The sequence below is a fragment of the Furipterus horrens genome, unplaced genomic scaffold, assembly GCF_987537825.1.
Source record: "Furipterus horrens unplaced genomic scaffold, mFurHor1.1.pri manual_scaffold_5, whole genome shotgun sequence".
In the NCBI taxonomy this organism is placed as follows: Eukaryota; Metazoa; Chordata; class Mammalia; order Chiroptera; family Furipteridae; genus Furipterus; species Furipterus horrens.
The window spans coordinates 162898103-162918551 of NW_028327175.1; the positions used below are offsets into that span (position 1 = coordinate 162898103).

Below are 20449 nucleotides of genomic sequence, written 5' to 3' on the forward strand. Positions count from 1 at the left end.
GTCCCACTGCAAGAAGCGGAAATACGAGCTGGGACGCCCTGCGTCAGCACTAAGATCGACCCCGTTGTATACACACAGTCCGTGTGCGGGGAAGCCACAGGAAGTACCGAGGCTTGAGGCTGGCCTAGGGCAGCTTCTCCTGGGGCTCAGAGTGTTGTACATGCAGAACAGGGGTTATTGATGTTGTCCGCAAAACGTCCAACAACGGACTGGTCCACACCCAGACCCTAGAGAAGAATTGCATTGTGCTCACGGACGGACAGCACACGCTGCCGACAGCGGTTCGAGTCCCAACATGCACTGCCCTTGGGCAGCAAGAAGGGCCAAGCTGACCCCTGAGGAGGAAGAGATTTTAGACAAAAAACGATCGAAGAAAATTCTGAAGTAACGTGAGGAATGGAAAAAGAATGCCACAATCAGCCATCTTCTGTAGGAGCAGTTCCCGCAGGGCCAGCTTCCTGCGCGCATATCTTCAAGACCAGGCCAGCGTGGCCGAGCAGATGGCTCTGTGCTAGAGGGCAGGGAGCTGAGTTCCAGCTGAGGGCAATCAAGGCCTGGAAAGGCAAATAAATCCTCTTCCCTCCTTTCTTAAAAGCTTGTGTAAAAAAGGTATTTATTCTGAAAAGAAAAAAAAAGTGGGAAGACAATTAAAGCTACAGAAAGGTTGAAAGGTGTCTGGTTTCCTGCCCCAAACTCCTCCCCTCCTCCCAACAAAAATATGCTTTCTTTATATGATTGGTTTAATGATTTTATGTTTTTCTTATTTAAAAAAATTGATCCAATGCTACTCTGCCTTCTCAAAGACACAGTAGTTCTGGTAATGGATTTAGATTTTAGAAGATCATGCTTTTGACAACCACCGTTAACTGTGCAGTTGGAGAGCTTAGCAGATGACATAAGGCTTGAACTACATTTCCCAGTGTGCATGCCTGGGAGGATTCTGGGAAGAGTGGCAAAGGCAGCAATTGTCCCTTCAGGCAAGGGAAGCCCCACTTCCCAGGAACGTTTGGAGTTTCCTGGTTTTTGCTGATTATTGAGGCCTAGGACGGCATCCTCAGCAGAGTTCAGAGTGAGTACAACCGGACGCAGAACTCTTCAGTTCTAACTAAGTGCAGGAGGCATTTTATGAGAGGGTGTAATCAGAACTTGACCAAAACAAAACAAAACAAAACAAGCAAAACAAAAACTCTCTGTTACAGCATTTTGCAATTTTAGCTTAGTCCCTTTTCCTTCTTGGAGAAACCAGGGAATGACCACAGTTTTGCATCATAATTGTGGAACTCTTATTAACTACAGCTGATAATTTTCTGGTACTTTTTTGGAGAGTTGCTTAAAAATGGATCTGTTAACTTCTCTGCATTGTGCCTGAATTATTTTTGAATTAAGGGAGGAAAAATTAGTTTTTAGAAAGTAAGCCATAAAGCTGGTCAGTGAGATCTTGAAATCTGTATCCCAGTGGCTCCTCACTTTTGTGTATTTCCCATCCCGTTCTGGTCCCCTGTAATGAAAAGACAGACTCTGAAAAGGGCTCTCTCAAACTCTACCTGGCCCCTTGGTAAAAGTAACTAGGGAGATTCAAGATGAGTTTTTTTGTCATGCTACGGTGTTTTATAAATTCATCTTTCTTCTGTTAAGGAGAACAGGAAGAGAAACATGTGAATCATTTATTACAGGGGGTTCAGAGAAATTGTGGATCTTAACACATTGTTGACCAGCAATTTTATACAAAAGCTATCCCATATCACTATTTTTTTGTAATTGAATGTGAAAATGAAACAATCTAATTAAACTTCAATATACTTTATTTATACATAATGTATTGAAATGAAACTTTGTACGTATCTCCTATATAACTTTTAATAACTTTTTGGTATGATAAACTGTATAGTGTTCACCTACATGCAATGGTACACAACAGGTTTTGTAAATATATCTAGTTTTGCTGTGCTTTTCTTTTTTGCCATTTTGGTGGTCTAATATCAGATTCATACTATCTCCTGACAGACTATCATCTTCCACATCACTGCTATATACTTCAAAGTCACTTGGACAATCAGAAAAAGCATCTGCATATAATTCATTGAAAAATTCTTCACCATCACAATGCGCCATATTTGAAATTTTTGTAATACTAAAATTGTAATAAAACCCAGAATACCTAGAAAAATAATGTTTTTTACAGTAAAGTAAACACAATTAAGAAAACTTTTACAAAATCCTATATTACTCTCAGTTTTAAGAATTGTATAAGCTAATGCAAGTGCAAACATGAGTCAACTCATTATCGGTCAACAACGTTTGGGTTTGAAAACACGAGTTTTTATGTGAATAGTCAACAATGTGTTAAGGGATTTGCTTCATTTAATAGTTTTCAGCAAAAACAATATTACCTTTCATCTCTATGAGTCTTTGTACTTTAAAAAAACAATAAAATGAATGTTAGAAAATGCTTTCTCATGTATTTCTTATCAAAACATGAGCTTTGGAGCCAAATAGCCCTGGGTTTGACTCTGCTGCTCCTTAGATTGTGGTGTCAGATTGGTTAACTTCTCAAGCTTTATCTTCCCATAAACTGGGATAGATGCACTCATTCATTCATGTATTAATATATTGTGTTTTACACTGTGCTAGCTGTTGTAGATAGGGGAGAAGCAATCCTAACCTTTAAGGATTTTACAGTTGAGCAGACCTGAGAATTAGGTATACAGAACCTGACATAGTTGTAATACATGTAGATCCTTATTCTCGCCTTCCTTCCCTTGTGAGAAGTGAGACCAAAACCAAGCTCTGACAAGTTAGGTGATATCCCTAAGTCACAAATTGAGTCTGTGGGAGAACCAGGAGTAAAAGGACCTGAGTCTTTCCAGTGCGTAAGTCCCTGTTCCTTCCTTGCTTTGGAGACATGCATTTGTACTGTAAACAAAATCAAAGGCAGGCCTAAGCTTGTCACCTAAAGTAAAATAATGATGCTGTTATGTTCTGCCAAATGTGTTTTGTAAATAGTGAACTTTTATCCTCAGTGTGCCATCAGGCATTAAACTACAACAGTTGCCAATTCAAACAATAACAACTATTCTGTTGTAAAGAGGCCTTTGAGCAGATGGATGTGAGGATGGTGGCATGTTTACCAAATCTGAGCCCCAGGGCCAATATACTTTGAATTATACATCACACTGAAGACTCCCAAAAGATACTGAAAAAAAATCACAAATATTTTAGAAGAAAGTAGCAAATTTTTACTGCTCTAGATTTCTGAAAGTATATTTCATCCTAAAATAGTCTCATTCTCTTGACTGTTAAAAGAGCCTCTTTTTTTGTACTGAGGTTTGGTCTGAATGACTGCTTCAGAGAGGAAAACAATACATATAGCAGTTGGTTCCTACAGTACGTTTTGGTGATCAAATTGTGGAATATACTGTAAATGTATTATAATAGTTTTAACTTTATTTTTATTGTTTACACTATTACAGATGTCCCCATTTTCCCCAGCTTTGCCCACCTCCCCATTAGCTGCCCTCATCCCCCCTTTCCTCTGGCCATTGCCACACTGTTGTCTGTGTCTGTGGGTTATGCATATATGTTCTTTGGTTCATCCCTTCACGTTATTTGATCCAGTCCCTTCTACCCACTCCCCTTATGACAGCTGTTAGTCTCTTCCATGTGTCCATGCCTCTGTTTTTATTTCGTTCATCAGTTTATTTTTTTCATTAGAGTCCACATATAAGTGAGATCATATGATATTCGTCTTTCACCAACTGGCTATATTTTAAAAATTAGAATGGTCAAAAGTAGAGTAAAATCACAATTAATAAATGAGCACAGGACATCAGACATTTTACAAAAGGAGAACAAGGACTATTCAATCTGAAAACACTTTCAATCTCTATGGGGATCAAAGAAATAGAAAAGTTTTTTCTAAACCAAGTGCTGTTGAATCTTTTCAATGTGACAATACATAGAAAGAGCCATTGGTTTTATTTTCATTTTTTTAAAGATTTTATTTATTTTTTAGAGAGAGGGTAAGGGAGAAAGAGAGGGAGAGAAACATTAATCCTTTTGGTTTACGGGATGATGCCCAAACCAATGAGCTATACCAGTCAGGGCAGAGCCATTCATTTTAAAATAAATTTTATCCCAATAATTCTGCTTTGGGTAACTTACCTTAAAAAAAAAAAACAAAAAAACTTGAAAGTATCAGCACAGAGGTATTTAGGTGGTACTTCTGTTAATTTAAAATCAAAGCAACTTAAAATATCTAAAATAAGTATGACTATGTTTGAATATATTATATAGCCAAAAAATTATGAAGCTTCTATAAAAACATAGAAAAGTGCTTACACCATGTTTCATGAAAGCAAGTTAAAAAAATATGTCTTCTGATCATAAATATGTAAAAATTATATGTGTAAAAAGTCTATAAAATACATATTAACTATGAGTTATTTTTGTGTGGTGGTATAATGGGTGCTCTCACAATTTTGTTTTCCAGATGTCCTGTAATGTAGTTATATTAATTTTGTAATTTAAATGATCTACTTAAAAGAGAAAAACATAGTTAAAACTGAATTTTAAGAAGATCATTTTCTCTTCTTTCACGTTTAAATAGACTCTATACTGCTTTTATCTAAGATGTATATAAAAAAAATATTATACAAGGGACCATTTAGAAAAGGAGTTAGACTTTATCTTCTAGGCTTATAATTGTACCAATGAAGATACAATTCTCAGTTAAAGTAATTATGGTTTTGTTCTTGATTATTGATATTATTTTTCAAAGCTACATTAAGAAATTTACCATGCTTCTTCTTTCTAAAATTAAATTTATTGGTATGACATTGGTTAATAAGATCATATAAGTTTCAAGTATGCATTTCTATGATACATGACCCATGTTTTCTACAAGTTCTGTGACCACCACTCTATAAGTTAGCAGGTCATGGTACTTCACAAGGGGCAGTATTTAGTAGCAGAAACTAGGCAAAACATCAGGCAGTCATATGCAGTGAGCCACACAGATTATCATAGTCATAACTACAACCAAGCAGCTCTTACAGTTCTCAGGTTTCAAGGAACACACCAAAGGCATTCATTTTGGCTCCCAGGGAATGTGATGAGAGGTACTGCTTAAAACAATGGCCTGGAAATAGCCTCACTGTGCAGTTAGTCCCAGGAACTACTACATGTTATACTTAATTTTATTGTAAAAGGAGTATGTACACATGGTTAAATGTTTTTTGAAGTATGGAAATGTATAAAGTAAAAATTACAGGTACCCTAATTAATCTCTATTTTCATTCCACTCTGCCAGATTAGTTACTGTTAACAGTTTGGTATCTGTACTTCTAGTCACTTTAAAAGTACAAATATTGAGGGCTTCCTAGCATGATGGAGGGCTAGGTAGACATGCTTCACCTCCTCACACAACCATAGAAACAATCACAACCAGATCTCAAAAACAAATAACCAGAACCATCAGAAAATCAAGCTATGTGGAAGTTCGACAACCAAGGATTTAAAGTAGCCACATTTGTCCAGATGGGTAGGAGGGGCAGAGCTGTGGAGATGGGGTGGAGAGGCAGTGTGGCTCGGACAAGCAGCAGTGGTGGTGGCACAGATGGTCTCATGTTCATCTGTGGTGGATAAAGATAAGGAGTGATACCCTGGGAGCCAGCAATCTCAGCATCAGGCCAGACCTCACAGCCCAGGGTTCCAGCACCAGGAAGATAAACTTCCATTACCTCTGTCGGTAAAAACCAGTGGGGGCTGGGGTGGTAGAAGAAACTACCAGGTTTTCATCGCTTAAAGGGCCCGCATGGTCTCAGAATGTATGCAAACCCCAGGGCAGCAACTGGAAGGGTGCAAATTGCATATGGGAAGTGGGTGAAGTGACTAGAAATGGGGTGACAGATGGGCTAATCACCAGAAGCCAGGCAACAGCATTGTCCCCTCTCCAAGCCCCATACCACAAATAGAGCCACAAACCAGTGAAGTGGGCAGCCTTGCCATGGCAATTACATAGGGTTCTGCCTCACACAATTTACAGGTGCTTTTGCTACATAGGCCATGCTCCTAAGACAGGGAGTCAAAGCAGCTCTACCTATTTTACAGAGACAAACACAGGGAGGCTGCCAAATTGAGGAGGAAAAGAAATATGGCCCAAATAAAAGAACAGAACAAAACCCCAGAAAAGGAACTAAATGAAACAGAGATAGCCAACCTATCAGATCCAGAGTTCAAAACACTGGTGATAAGGGTGCTCAGAGAGCTCATAGAGTACAGCCAAAAAAGAAAGAAATGAAGGTTACACAAGTGAAATAAGAAAAATATACAGGGAACCAACAGTGAAGGGAAGGAAGCTGGGTTTCAAATCAGTGATTTGGTACAAAGGGAAGAAATCAACATTCAACCAGAACAGAAAGAAGAAACAAGAAGCCAAAAACAAAACACACAAGCAGAGGCTTAGGAACCTCTGAGACAACTTTAAATGTCACAACATCTGAATCATAAGGGTGCCAGAAGGAGAAGAGGAAGAGCAAGAAATCCAAAACTTATTTGAAAAAATAATGTAGGAAAACATCCCTAATTTAGTGAAGGAAATAGACATACAAGTCCAGGAAGCACAGAGTCCCAAAAAAATTGGATCCAAAGAGGACCACACCAAAACCTGTCATAATTACGATGCTAAGGGTTAAAGATAAAGAGAGAATTTTAAAAGCAGCAAGAGAAAAGTGGAGAGTTACCTACAAAGGAGTTCTCATAATACTAACAGCTGATTTCTCAAAAAAAAACTTTGTAGGCAAGAAGGGGCTGGCAAGAAGTATTCAAAGTGATGAAAAGCAAGGACCTACAACCTAGATTAGTCTCTCCAGCAAAGCTGTCATTTAGAATGGAAGGGCAGATAGTGCTTCCCAGACAAGGTAAAGCTGAAGGAGTTCATCATAACCAAGCCCTTAATATACGAAATGTTAAAGGAACTTATTTAAGAAAAAGAAGATCAAAACTATGAACAGTAAAATTACAACAGACTCACAACTATCAACAACTGAATAAAAAAAAGTCCTGGCTGATGTGGCTCAGTGGATTGAGCCCTGGCTTGCGAACCAAAGGGTCACCCGTTCAATTCCCAGTCAGGGCACATGCCTGGGTCACAGGCTGAGCTCCCCAGTTGGGGATGTGCAGGAGGGAACTACACATTGATGTTTTTCTCCCTGTCTTTCTCCCTTCCTTCTCCTCTCTCTAAATATAAACAAAATCTTTAAATAATAAAAAACTAAAAAATAAAACAAACTAAGCAAACAAGCAGAACAGGAACAGAATTATAGATATGGAGATTATTTGGAGGGTTATCAGTCAGGAGTGATAAGGTGGAGAATGAGGGAAGTGGTGCAGGGATTAAGAAGCAACATTGGTAGGACAAAATAGACAGGGGGATGTTAAGAATAGTATAGGAAAGGGAGAAGCCAAAGAACTTACATGCACAACCCATGGACATGAACTAAGGGGGGGAATTGCTGGAGGGAAGGGGGTACCAGGCAGAGGCGGTAAAATTGGAACAACTGTAACAGTGTAATTAATGAAATATACTTTTATAAAAGTATAAATATTTAATAAATACATATCTAAGTTATGTATTCTTGTATGTATATGTTCTTTCTTTTTGTCCTAAACCAAGGACATTTTTTCATTGCTTCTTTTTTTAGATAAGAGGGAGAAAGGAAGGGAGAGAAACACTGATATGAGAAGTATTTGTTGGTTGCCTCCTGCATGTATCCAGACTGGGGATTGAACCCTCAACCTAGGTATGTGCCCTGACCGGAAATCAGCAACTTTTCAGTTCACAGGCCAACAATACTCCATCCACTGAGCCACACCAGCCAGGGCTATGTCCTTTTTTAATAAATTAATTAGATCAGGTTAAACCAACCAAATACTACTTTCTTTTCTTAATATATCCTGAATATCTTTCTCACTTCCTACATATATATTTTTCTACTGTTATTTTATTTTCTATTTATTTTTTAACAGCTGTGTATTATTCCCTTTTATCATAATTTTCAGTTAACATTCTTGTACATATACTTTCCTTCTTAGGATAAATTCCTAAAAGTGGACTTGCTAGTTGAAAAGAATGTTTACTACATTCTTACAGATGTATATGAGGCAGAAATATTGACTTTAAGTACATTTCTTCCAGTATATCACACAAGTCTAATCACTTTTAACACTCCCCTAGGACGCTTTGTAACCTGCATATCACATGTTGTCTCCTGTGGAATTATTTGTTTTCTCTCTCCCGCTAGAGTCACTTGAGAGCAGGAATTTTAACCTGCACATTTTTGTATTCCTTAATATCCCTCACGTAAAGTCAGTGCTCAGTAAATACTCTGTTGAATGTCACTTGCTAAATATAATTTACCCTTGGCTAGTACAAAGGTAGCCAAAACTGTCCAAGGATCAGTGTTTCATAATCATGCCACCAAGAAGTAGGCCTAAAATTTAGATGTTCCTCCGTAGTTTGGTGTCAAAGTTTGTTTCCCTTGGGCTCAGTTGAAAGGGTGGCTGGTTATTTAACTGTACTGATTTTCTCATTTCAGTGGAACTTTTTGACTCTTTTATTGCTAATATGAAATGTGTTTCTCGTGGGAAATAAAATACTCACTGATGTGTAATTTAAAAGGAATCACCTTCTGCAGAATATACTTTTAAGACATAGCATTTTTTCTCTCACTATGCATACAAAAAAAGTAGAAAATATATTATTAGATCCATGTAGATTTGCATAGCTGCCTTTTGAAATATTTTCCTAATGGCCATGATTTTATATTTTTCTTATCTACAGGATTCCTTCTACTTCATAATCAGAGGGACTTTGGTTTTCACATATTCTGAGAAACATGGCTCCATTACTCTGCAGACACTCCCAGACTTACTTCGTCTATTAGAGAAATGTTAGCTGCTGTAACAAACTTTGACATTTCAATGGCTTAAAATGGTAGAAGTTCATTTCTCACTCATAAGTTGTCCAAGGATGAGGAGGGGTTTGGTTAGCAGGTGGCTTTTCTTCATGTAGTGATTCAAGGATCTAGGCTTCTCCATCTTATGGTTCTGCCTGCAGTTTTCTAACCAAAAGAGGGAAAAAGAGGATGAAAATGCATACCCACTTCTTAACTGCCTCAGCCTGGAAGAGATACACATCACTCCACTCACATTCCATTGTTAAGACTTAGTTTTGGCCCTCCTTATATACAAGGGAGGGGAGAAATGTTGACCTTGTTTCAGCAACTACCTCCCAGCAACAAATCCACAATATGGAAGGGCAAGCACACATTTCCTGTGGATAGTTAGCTGATTCTCTTAACAACAGATCAGGTAGGCAGAACAGGCTTTGATTTTGTGCATTAGGAAAGGGGTATTAAAAAGTTAAAATCTCACAGCTAGTTAGTGGAAGAAATGCAATTTAGAAGCCATCATCTGACTCCTATTCAGTTTCTCTTAATATTAAAAAGTAATACTATTCTGGCTTAAAGTATAACCCTCCTGGTGATTCATTACTTTAAACTGCATACTGTGATCTTTTGTAAAAAACGGTTTTATTTAGTTCTTTTTAGAGAAAGGGGAAGGGAGGGGGAAAGAGAGGGAGAGAAACATTGATATCTGGCTGCCTGTTACACACCCCAAACTGTGGACCTGGCCTGCAACCTAGGCATGTGCCCTGACTGAGAATCGAACTGGTGACCCCTCTGTTCACACGCCAGCACTCAATCCACTGAGTCATGCCAGCCAGGGCTGATCTTTTTTTTCTTAACTCCTCTTTCCTCTAAGGACCTGATAATGTCTCTGTATTGTGGAATTGCTTGCAGGAGAAAATCTTTTTGGTGCTATAGGCTGCTGTCAACTTATGTCACTAAGACCCGGTGAGTTTTGACCAACTTGAGCTCTGATTATTCAATCTTTGGCCAATTAAATTCTAAAGATCTCAAAAAACCTATATTGAAGATTAAGGTTGTATGATTAAAGTTTATATACAAGGATGTTCACTGAAAATTATTTGTAATTGGAAAAATTCTAAATAAACTAAATATCCAATATCTAAAATACCAGACATACTTACATATAAGTTCTATTAAGATAGAAACTGTGTCTTTTCTACTGTGATACCCCTAGTGCATAAAACAGTACCTGGCACATAGTAGGCACTGAAGCATTGTTGAGTGGCTGAATGAACAAGTAGAGAGAAATTAAATGATGGCACACCTATATGATGGAATTAAAAACTATACTGAATAATAAATAGTTCATGAAGCTTCTTGAAAATAAGGTAAATAACTCCAATCCTGGTACCCACCACCACCAAAGAACTAAACATCAGTGAAAAGTAGATTAGAAAAAATAAATCTATACCAGTACAGAAAAATTATGTGACTTCTTTGTCACAGCCTAGGCAAATCTGATACCTGTGAATCTGAAATCACTAGCCTGCTCTCATACGGTCTGGGAGTTTAAATTAGTACCATCTATATGGCGTGGTCCAAAACTCCCCTACCGAAGGAAAGAATTTAAGTAGTAGTACTAGACTAATAATACCCCTGGGGCACCATGCAGAAGCAAATGTAAAACTCCTCTGGAGGGAACACTCATGACCACAGCTTCCCATGGAGAAAGCTCTGCTAAATATGAGTGCCATTCAAAAATGTAACGGCCCACTAGCATACAGTCTCACATGAGCAAGGGTGAGAACACAACAAAGATGCATTATTGTTTGGGATATTTTGGGGCACTTAGGTTACTTGCAGTTCTCAGGCTGAGCCAGTAACAGATTTATTGAATATTCTAAAAAATGTTTGTTAAGGGGATTAAATATATTTAAAAATTAATCAAAACCATGAGAAAGTTCTATTAGTAAGGGACATGGTGTAAAAAATGTTAATATGTTTAAGGAAAAAGGCTACAAGTTAGTAGGTATGATTCTAAACCGACCTATACATGCATACGTGCATAATATTAATAAATAGTTTGGAGAATTCCAAGGTGTAAACAGTAATCATCTCTGAGTTGTGGGATTCTTGATTTCCTTTTATGAAAAAATTGATAACTGTATTTCCTGATTTTTATAGAATGACTATTTTTTACTTTTATAATATGAACAAAACAGTTTAAGTCTGATCTTAATTTTATGGTTTCCATGCTATTATAACTAAAGGGGGAAAATGAATTTTTAAAAATAGTGTTTCTGATCAAGAAGAATGTAAAACTTTTTGGATCTCAGTTCCAGTTCCAGTGAGGCCCCAGGTTTAAGACCTTAACCTCTGTGTTTTGCTTTGTAGGGTCATTAAGGCAAAGCACAGGTTGTACCACTCTTTCTGTTCTTCTAGGAAGGCAGCTGTGTTTGTTCTATTGTTTATATTTGGGAACTCTGAGTGGCAAACGTCTCTCCTTTGACATGCATTGAGTCTTTGCCCCAGGAGGCTGCAATCACTCAAAATAAGTCTAAAAATATCACAAGTATTAAAATCTCATGTTTCCTTTGTCTTCTGTCTATAAAGAGATCACTGTAACGCCTTTTATCACACAGTCAAGAATAGGTTTCTAAAGATGTTGCTGGGGTGTGTTTATCATTTTGCTTCGTAGTTTCATGCTGAGCCAACTCTGCCTACTAGTATTACAAAAACCCGAAGATCCTACAAAATATATCTGTAAACCTGGTTTCCTGCTTAAGTGACAAAATATGCCATATACCCAAGGGTCTGTTTTAGGGCTTTCAACAGGCAAAAATAGTTATCTCTAAGGTCCAGAAAGAGAATCTACATTCAGTCCCCCTCCACCCCCCCACCCCCCGCCCACATCATAGGAAAGCTGACCTGGCTCCCAGGCTCTTAAAACAATAGACTTAGTCCATCCTTAATGAAGGAAAAGCCTAGAACTTGCCCCAGTACAATTTCTTTTACAATAGAAGCTCCTTACATGATGTTCTCTTTTCCACATTTTTATTTTGGCTACTGAAAATATTACACTCATTAAATAAGTCAAATAATGGCTTCACTTTCCCATCAGTGGTCCGTTCAGTAAAGATAAGGAGCAAATGGTGTCCACCTGGGGGACTAGATAGTTGAAAGAAGGGTGCGTTGAAGATGGAATTTGCTCTTTGTCTTCCCTAGATTGAATGAGAGTTACTGAAGGTACAGTGTTGACTCTTTGTCTGCAGTAATGTAGTCTGCTTCCATCTCCATGTTTTCTGTGGTTGATGTTTTATCACTGCACTTGTTTTCCTTTCAATCCACTGCAGGTAAATTCTTGCCTCACAATGTAATATTGGCAAAGTACCTTGAGGTTCAATTCAGTAAATATTTATTACCCTTGAAGCTCAATTCAATAAATATTTATGGAATTGAGCCATTCAATATTCTAATTACTGGAGATACAGAAGTAAGACAGACCCTGCCCTTAAAGAGATCATAGTCTTTTGGGGGAGACAGACAAATGAACAGATAGTACAACAGAAGTGCAAACACAGAAGTAGTGGCAGGGTACGGAGCAGGGTGAAGGAGAGACTGATTGCCTGCAGCCACCTCAAATCCTTTAGAGAGCAATGTAGCATGTAAATGAATAAGAGGCAATAACTGGGGAAGGAGAGGGATGCAGGAATAGGATTCTCAAAGAGGAACGCTGTGCGAGTAGATAAATGTGGTTTTATAATGCTTTATTTCCAAAACACAGGTATTTATTTGAACTGAAAGAAGATGATGATGCATGTAAAAAGGCCCAGCAGACAGGAGCATTTTACCTCTTTCATAACTTGGCTCCTTTGCTTCAGAAATCAGAACATCAATACCTGCTGCCCCAGTATAGCCTATTAGGTAAGCCCAAAGTAGAGGAGACCAATCTGTGGCCACTAAGCAGAATTGGGTCCATATTGCATTCTGAGAAGGATCCTCCAACTTTAAAGTCCAGATTTTTTCAAGCTGCTTCTGTCAATTCATTACTTAGTGTATAAACCTGTGTTGCCCAGTCAAATGGTAAGAACCGCTACTGCCTTAAACCAGGGGCCAGCAAAACTGCTGTTCATATTGGAACCTGCCACGTTTTGTAAATAAATTTTTGCTGAAACACAGCCACACTCATTCATTTACAGATTGTCTATGGCTGCCTTCTCACTCTAATGACAGAGCAGGGTAGTTGTGACAGAGCTCAAAAGCCTAAAAGATTTTGCCAGCCCCTGCCTTAGACTGGTGATTTCCAGCCTCCATGGAGGAGACAGTATTATACTGGCCAGAATTTGCATTGTGACTTCATTTCTCCTGGGAGTATCAAAATTAAAAGTGAAGTAAAACTAATTTGTCTCTAGAACTCTTTTGCGGTGTATAACTAGAGCTATCTAAGCTATTGGGATTTGGCTTTCAAGATACTTCCGGTTTTATATGATGTCACTATATACTGACTAACTTTGAAATACATTGCCAGTTAACATTGTGGGGCAGATGTTGGAGTATCTGGATAGGGAGCTTCTAGCACTACAGAAGAATGAGGGTGCCATCAAAAGGCAATAAACATTTAGAGATTTAGCAATGTTTTCTTGTATTACTAACAAATAAATATGAGTCTTTCATGCACAGGAGGACAGGTTTTCTCCCTAGAAAGCAATTGTCTTACACAGACTGGGTGTTCAAGTGCATATTCTACTCTGGCCCACAAAAGGAGCAAAACCTGGAGACTAAATTATACAGTTGATTTAGTCTCTACCATTTCAACTGTGACTTTTTTTTTTCAGTGCTGTAATAAGTTAACTATCATGTGTCTTTGGAACTAGGGGATATGCTCCTTTCATGATACAATCATAGAGTAATACAGGGTTACACAGAAAGAATTCCTTCTTTAATCTGAACTTCTCAGATTGCTGATGGAAAAATGGAGGCCTATACAGGTTAAGCGATTAGACCAAGTTTATGTAGCTAATAGGCTGCAGGGCAGCGACTGGAAGCCAGGTATACCTACTTCATTCAAGCTGAAGTAGATGATTTCTGTAAGTTTAAGATGGCTCAGGTGGTTTAATTAAAGCCTTTTTCTCCCCTCCCTTCTTTTGTTTCTTAGAGTTGGAAAAGCTCCTGGGCAAGTTTGGACAGGATACACAAAGAACAGAAGATTCCGTGCTGATTGGATGCTCTGAACAGCATGAAGCATGGTTTGCTCTGGATCTAGGTCTAAATAACTCCTCTTCCAAAAATGGTACACAGCATTATTCCTAATGGGAATTCCCAGACTTTGGGATTTTACATAATAGTAAAATTTCAACAACAAAAAAATTAGGACTAGAGAAAGGTTATCAACTTTCTATTTTTAAGTTAGGACATAACAAAATACTATCATTTACTATTGTCACTTAAAAGAATTTTAATGCTTTATTTCTAAAGTAGGTGGTGGATACAAAGACGTTTATTGTATTATTCTCCGTACCTTTATATATTTTCGATGTCATAAATATGTCATAAGAAATGTTTTAAAATTCACGACATCATTCTTGTATCTCTTATCAATGCAAGTGAGTAAACATGTCACCTTGAAGTAGCTCTGGGTCTTCAGACCTGCATTTGGGAACCGGTCTGCTATAGGCTTATGGCTCCTCTCAGGCCTTCCTTCTCTCGCTCAGGATGTGTGTCCAAATGTAATGCCACTGACCTGAGGTTCAGATAGGAGCTTAGGGGTCCCATTTCATCTTTTTTCCAGGGACACTGTTTGGCTAGTACAAATGTACTTACTGCCCTGAAAAGGAGCTTGTGAAATAGCACTATGCTGTTTCCCAGATTGACCTAAATATAAGAATCACCTGGTGCTTGTTAAAAATAAAGATTTCTGGGCCTCACTCACCTGCTGTTGAGAATCTCCACATAGGGCTAGAGAACCTGTGTATTCTTTATTTTCCCTAGCTGAGTCTTATTTGGCAAGTTCCGGAAACACTGTTGAAATATGATATACTTGACAGGGGCCTGAGGCAGTTTGACATTGTTTCATTTCATTCTCTTCTTATTTTCTAGATTCCTTACAGAAACCAGAAATGGAGACAGAGCTCAAAGGGTCTTTCATTGAGTTGAGGAAGGCTCTCTTTCAGCTGAATATGAAGGATGCCTCCTTGCTATCCACGGTAGATGGATTTCTCAGTTCTGTAGGAAATATAGTAAAGCAGTACATGAGGGCAAATATTGCATGCATAACACAAGGCTAGAGTAGATTAGAGGTCTTTTACAGATTATAGTTCTTCCTACAAACCTTGGCAGGAGGACAATGTGCTGTAGGGAGACTGCTTATTCTTTCTTTTGTCCTTGTTCTTGGCAGGATTGCTGTCAGGACCAGGGTGTGCAGCTCTACGGCATCTATCAGCCTCATAAACATTTTTAATAGCCCTCAGCATGTCATGCATATTCTTTTCCTATGAGAAATTATTTTTTATTGCTTTGACTCATTCTCACAGCTTTACATTTCATTTGCTAAAGTGCTCTTGATTATCTGTTTAATTTAGAGCTATCTCTAAAACATCTTTTATTTGCAAAAACATTCAAACTTTATTAAGGAGGAATACATGTTGGGATGTTCAACTATATTGTAAATGTTTTATTTTTAAGCTGGGTCATAAGTACATGGGTGTTCATTATAATTATGTATTACATATATTTTAAATAACTCATAATACATTTAAAATATGCTTTCTTTGATTCATATTTCAAATGCAGGAGGAATATGTTCAATAGTTTCTTTATTTTAAACCTTAATAGCCATTTAAAGTAGGTGAACTGGAAAGGCATTGGCATTTCCCTTTGAGCTGCTTTAAGTACTAGGCCCCGCACTGTTATAGATGAGCCTCACACTCTCTCCAGATGAAACCAAGCCCATCTTTGTATTGCTAGGCTCAGGCTCTCCTCCGCTGGCATGATGCTCATCAGTTCTGCAGCAGAAGTGGGCAGCCCACCAAGAAGAATATGTCTGGCAGCAAGCGTGTGTGCCCTTCTAATAAGATCACCTATTATCCACAGGTAAGCACTGCTTTAAAAGGACAGTAATCCAAGAAGGCTGTGCAGGGCTCTGTCCTGGGGATGGAAGCTTGTACAATTAAAAGGCTTTCCTTGGTGATTCTTCCCTTCACCCTATTTACAGGCTCCAAAGCCCTAGTGTCTAAGTTTCCTTCTCCTTTTCCTAGACTGCTCCTGTGGTGATTACTCTGGTGTCAGATGGGACTCGATGCCTGCTTGCCCGCCAGAGCTCCTTTCCCAAGGGAATGTATTCTGCCTTGGCAGGCTTTTGTGATATAGGTAAAGAGTTTAGGGCATGTACAGATGACACTGGAAGACACAAAAGCACATCAGTAGTAGTTATTTCTCTATGTTGCTGTCAGTGCTTGGAGTCTCAAGCACACTCTTCCCTGTTATGTCAAGAAAATGCCTCTGGCATTATAATTTTCTAATATTTTGTAGGCAGACTTTCAAACATACAGCACAGTTGAAAAAACTATACAGTGAAAACCCACACACTCACCACTTAGACTCTGTAATCTTTTATACTTACTTTATCACATACCATTCTTCTACCTACCCATCAATCCATCTTATTTTTTGATGCATAGATTGCAGATGTTAGTACACTTGCCCTCTTTCAGCATGCGTAATATTAACTAGAATTCAGTATTTATTTACAGGCTTTCTTCCTCAGTTACTGGGGTAAAACTTGCAAGTGGTAAAATGTGGCATTAGAATTCTATTAAAGCTGACGACAGCAGTAACCTCTCTCACTGCCACTCTTATTTTGTATTATAAGTAACCTAGTAGGTTTCTCGTATTGTAGAGACTCAGAGATTTAAGTCTCTCCCAAGAGTATTTCCTGGACACTTTGGAGCCAGTGTTACTCTTTCACAGATGGGCATCTGTATCACCCTTCCTGCTGCAGGGCTGTCCTGAATTAATCTGAGTGCTTGTAGGTGAAACTCTGGAAGAGGCTGTCCGGCGAGAAGTTGCGGAAGAGGTGGGCTTGGAGGTGGAAAGACTGCAGTACTCTGCATCCCAGCACTGGCCCTTTCCTAACAGCTCACTCATGATTGCTTGTCATGCAGCTGTGAATCCAGGACAGACAGAGGTCAGTTCTGATGCTTCTCATATGCTGGTATTTCCTTTGCCTCATCCAAGCTCATTAGTAGGCACCCACTAAGCACCTGTCTAGTCCAGTATTGTCTAGATTATACAAAGATGTGTAAGATATGATTTATATCCTTAAGGAATTTGCAGTCTTGTAAGGAAAATAATCACCATGGAAACTGGGAGTGCCAACATGATCACCATTCTTCCTTGCATATGTCTCAATCATGAGACAATTTATCTTTCACCATCAGGATTTAACAGCATCTCCCATAGATTAGGCACATAATGTATCAAATTTAATGATTGATTTCAAGATTGATCTTATTGCTCAAGTCAATCAGGACATTGGGCACTAATAGTTATTATCGATTACATAATAATAATGATTATAGGACCTTCTGGTTGAAAGGTACTTAAGATAGCATCCTACCCAACCTCATCTTGCTCTCCCATAGCATCCCTGACGTATGGCATTGTGGTTCCTATCTACCAAAGCCTGACTATTGTGTTTTGGTGTCTGTGGAATGAATAATATTTAATCTTTCACAGCTTCCTATAGATTCAGTTTGTATTACTTTGCTTCTTGCTGAGAAGGTACTGCATTTTGAGTATTGTTAACCTTTATCTTTTAACGTAACATATGTATGTTATAAAATCAACAGGCACAAAGAAGAACAAGTATTATTCATAATTTACCCCTTTATGTTAACCACTCTTAATATTTTAGTATTTGTACTTCCAGGATTAAACAAAATTTTTTTTTTACTATTAGAAATATATTTAACTCTCATCTCTTAATTATGCCTCTTTTGCTTCTGGGAAATATCTAGAATTGATTATCGCCCAGCCTGTGACCCCAAGCATCACCTTCTAAGATTGCTCAGTTCTAGAACCATTTTCTCACCTTTGGCCACAGTACTCTAAATTTTGGAGCTCCTAATCTTACATTGTTTTTCCTTATGTCTTTCAGATCCAGGTGAACTTGAGAGAACTAGAAGCAGCTGCTTGGTTTAGTCATGATGAGGTGGTCATGGCCTTGAAGAGAAGTGACCCATATACTAAGCAACAGAATGGGAATTTCCCATTCTGGTTGCCCCCTAAGTTAGCCATTGCCCACCAGCTGATTAAGGAATGGGTGGAAAAACCAACTTGTTCTTCCCTGCCTGCTTAGCTCAATCAGGCCACCTAGATGCCTCCTCAGTATCTCAGAGTGGAATATAAAATATCAGTTGAAAAGGGGAGGTGACAAAAGGCCATATTCAGCCAACCTCATGATAAGGCAGAGAGTAAGAAGAGCCTACAGCAAGACACCTCTACTAGCAGTGTTAATGAAAGCAGTTCCTCCTAAGAGGCAATCAAAAAGGCCACAGTGACAATTGTCAACGCTATAGTTTAGATGTAGGCCCTTGTTCACCCATTTTCTCTGAGGCTTTGGGAGCAAACAACTTTTGGCATATGGCTTGTTAATGCTGGGTTTATATCTAACTGCCAACATGTGCCTGTTATAATTTTGGTTAAAACTTTTATCTTAGTATTAAAAATATATAGCAAATCTCAACCCACTGAGTTACTTTTTATCCCCATTGACTTAAGACAGCACAACATAACATTTTTGAATTCATATACAAGTGATTATTTTATACATGGTAGTTAAATAAGTCATAATTCTTTAAGTCATCTGAAGGGATGAGGAAAATGGGATCTAAGGCCTTCCTCAGAGCCCTCTGTAATAAACCAGCTGCACTGCGTCCCAGTGAGGCACAAGATGGTAAGGTGGATTTTTTTGCTGTTACTTGCTCAGTTTGTGATGCAAGGCCAGGATTATCACTTTGCCATTCCTGTTTTCCTAAGTGTAAAATGGTTGCTGCCATTTGCACATCCAGTAAGTGTTGTAACTTCAACTAAGGGATTATTAGCTAGGGTGAACCATTTCTTGAGTTTTATGGGATAAACTAAACTTAGGAATCTCACCATTCATATATCCCATTTTATATCTTGTCATAGGGGAGAATTTATCTGCAGGAAATGAATTTCCATACCTTCATTCAGATGTATTTTCTGAGTGAAGAAATTGCAGAAAGTGAGAATTTGGAGGGGCAGGGGAGAAAAGGAATCTATTAGTGTGACAAATGTTTAAGTCCAGGTTCCAAGTGTGTGGAACAATTGAAACAATGTGCAGAAATACTGTTGGAGGCCAGTTTGAAAAGAGGAATGAGTGGCTGGGGAGAGTCTATCCTCAGATGATTTTAGACGCTAATTTGTGGTTAAATATATCAGTGCCAAAGACCATAAGACTATGAATATATCAGAGTTCCATAGGACTAAGTAAAAGAGATTCTAGAACTATAAAAGTTGAAGCACTGAATTTCCTTTTGAAACCAAAGGTCATTATTCTCACTATTGCCAGCAAACCATCATTACATTGGGAAATCAAGATGCATTCATCAGGACATGTTGAGGGATAAAATGTTGATGGAATCTGATTGTCCTGTTAGATTGGCAGCTTGCCCTGACCTGAGCTGAACCCAGCATGTAGAAGGGAAAAGCACTCTCGAAAGAGAGGTCCTGAGATTTCCTCATATCTTGTAGCTAGAAGAAAACAGTTCAGGGTCCATGTGTATTACCATATCCCAATCTTTTCTATCTCTATGTGGGTGTGTTTGTGAGCACATGTGTACACATCCCCAGTCTGAAAATACAGGATAGAAAGGGGAGTGTGTGGTGTTTCTCAAATTTACGATTGGAGTAACTGTTTGCTTTTGGATTGATGTGTTGTTTTGAAAAAGAAAAGATGAGAGTAGGTAATAGGAGAAGCTGCGACATTGAACTTTGTTTTCCAGCAATGAGTGGGAAGAGAGCTTTGCTTTAGAACACCAAGGGTATCTGAAAGCTGAGGCAAGAGGACAGGGTTGGGATACTGGAAATGACATAAATAAAAGAAACTTTGATTCAGGGCTTACTGGGCTGGAGAATGTTTATGTGGCAATTGATTATGAAGGTGCTAAGGATAAATAAAACCCTACTGATCTATGAAGTGGAATAGTAAAAACCAGTAAAATATTAAAATAAATGTAGCTGTCACTAGAGTGAGCCCGGGTCAAGGTCATTTCTGGTAACTGGAATAAAAAAGCAACTCATTTCATTTCTTATTTTTGACTACCTTCCTATCTGTACCCAACATGTAATCCTCAATAAAACTAAACAATATTCTAAACTTGGGCATGTAAATCTCCTCTCAGAGGCTTGATGCTTTCTTATTCTGCTGACTCAACACCTGTGCACACCCCTTGGAGATTGCGAAGACCCTTGCAGAGAGGGCAATATTTGAGAATTCA

General features: G+C 38.4%; 1 protein-coding gene across 2 annotated transcripts; it reads left to right on the plus strand.

Annotated features, from left to right (window-relative positions):
- Window positions 1–9826: 9826 nt before the first annotated feature.
- NUDT13 (nudix hydrolase 13) lies at window positions 9827–20342 on the plus strand. 2 transcript variants are annotated; one of them, XM_090278197.1, is made up of 8 exons: window positions 9827–9914; window positions 12715–12854; window positions 14086–14220; window positions 15027–15133; window positions 15894–16019; window positions 16184–16295; window positions 16958–17112; window positions 18085–20342. In XM_090278197.1, exons 1-8 carry the CDS (start codon window positions 9832–9834, stop codon window positions 18283–18285), a joined length of 1059 nt encoding a protein of 352 aa, XP_090134323.1. In that variant the 5' UTR covers window positions 9827–9831; the 3' UTR covers window positions 18286–20342. The 2 variants fall into 2 exon arrangements, with proteins under 2 accessions (XP_090134323.1, XP_090134324.1); XM_090278198.1 differs by lacking the exon at window positions 12715–12854 and having other exon boundaries at window positions 9830–9914.
- Window positions 20343–20449: the final 107 nt, after the last annotated feature.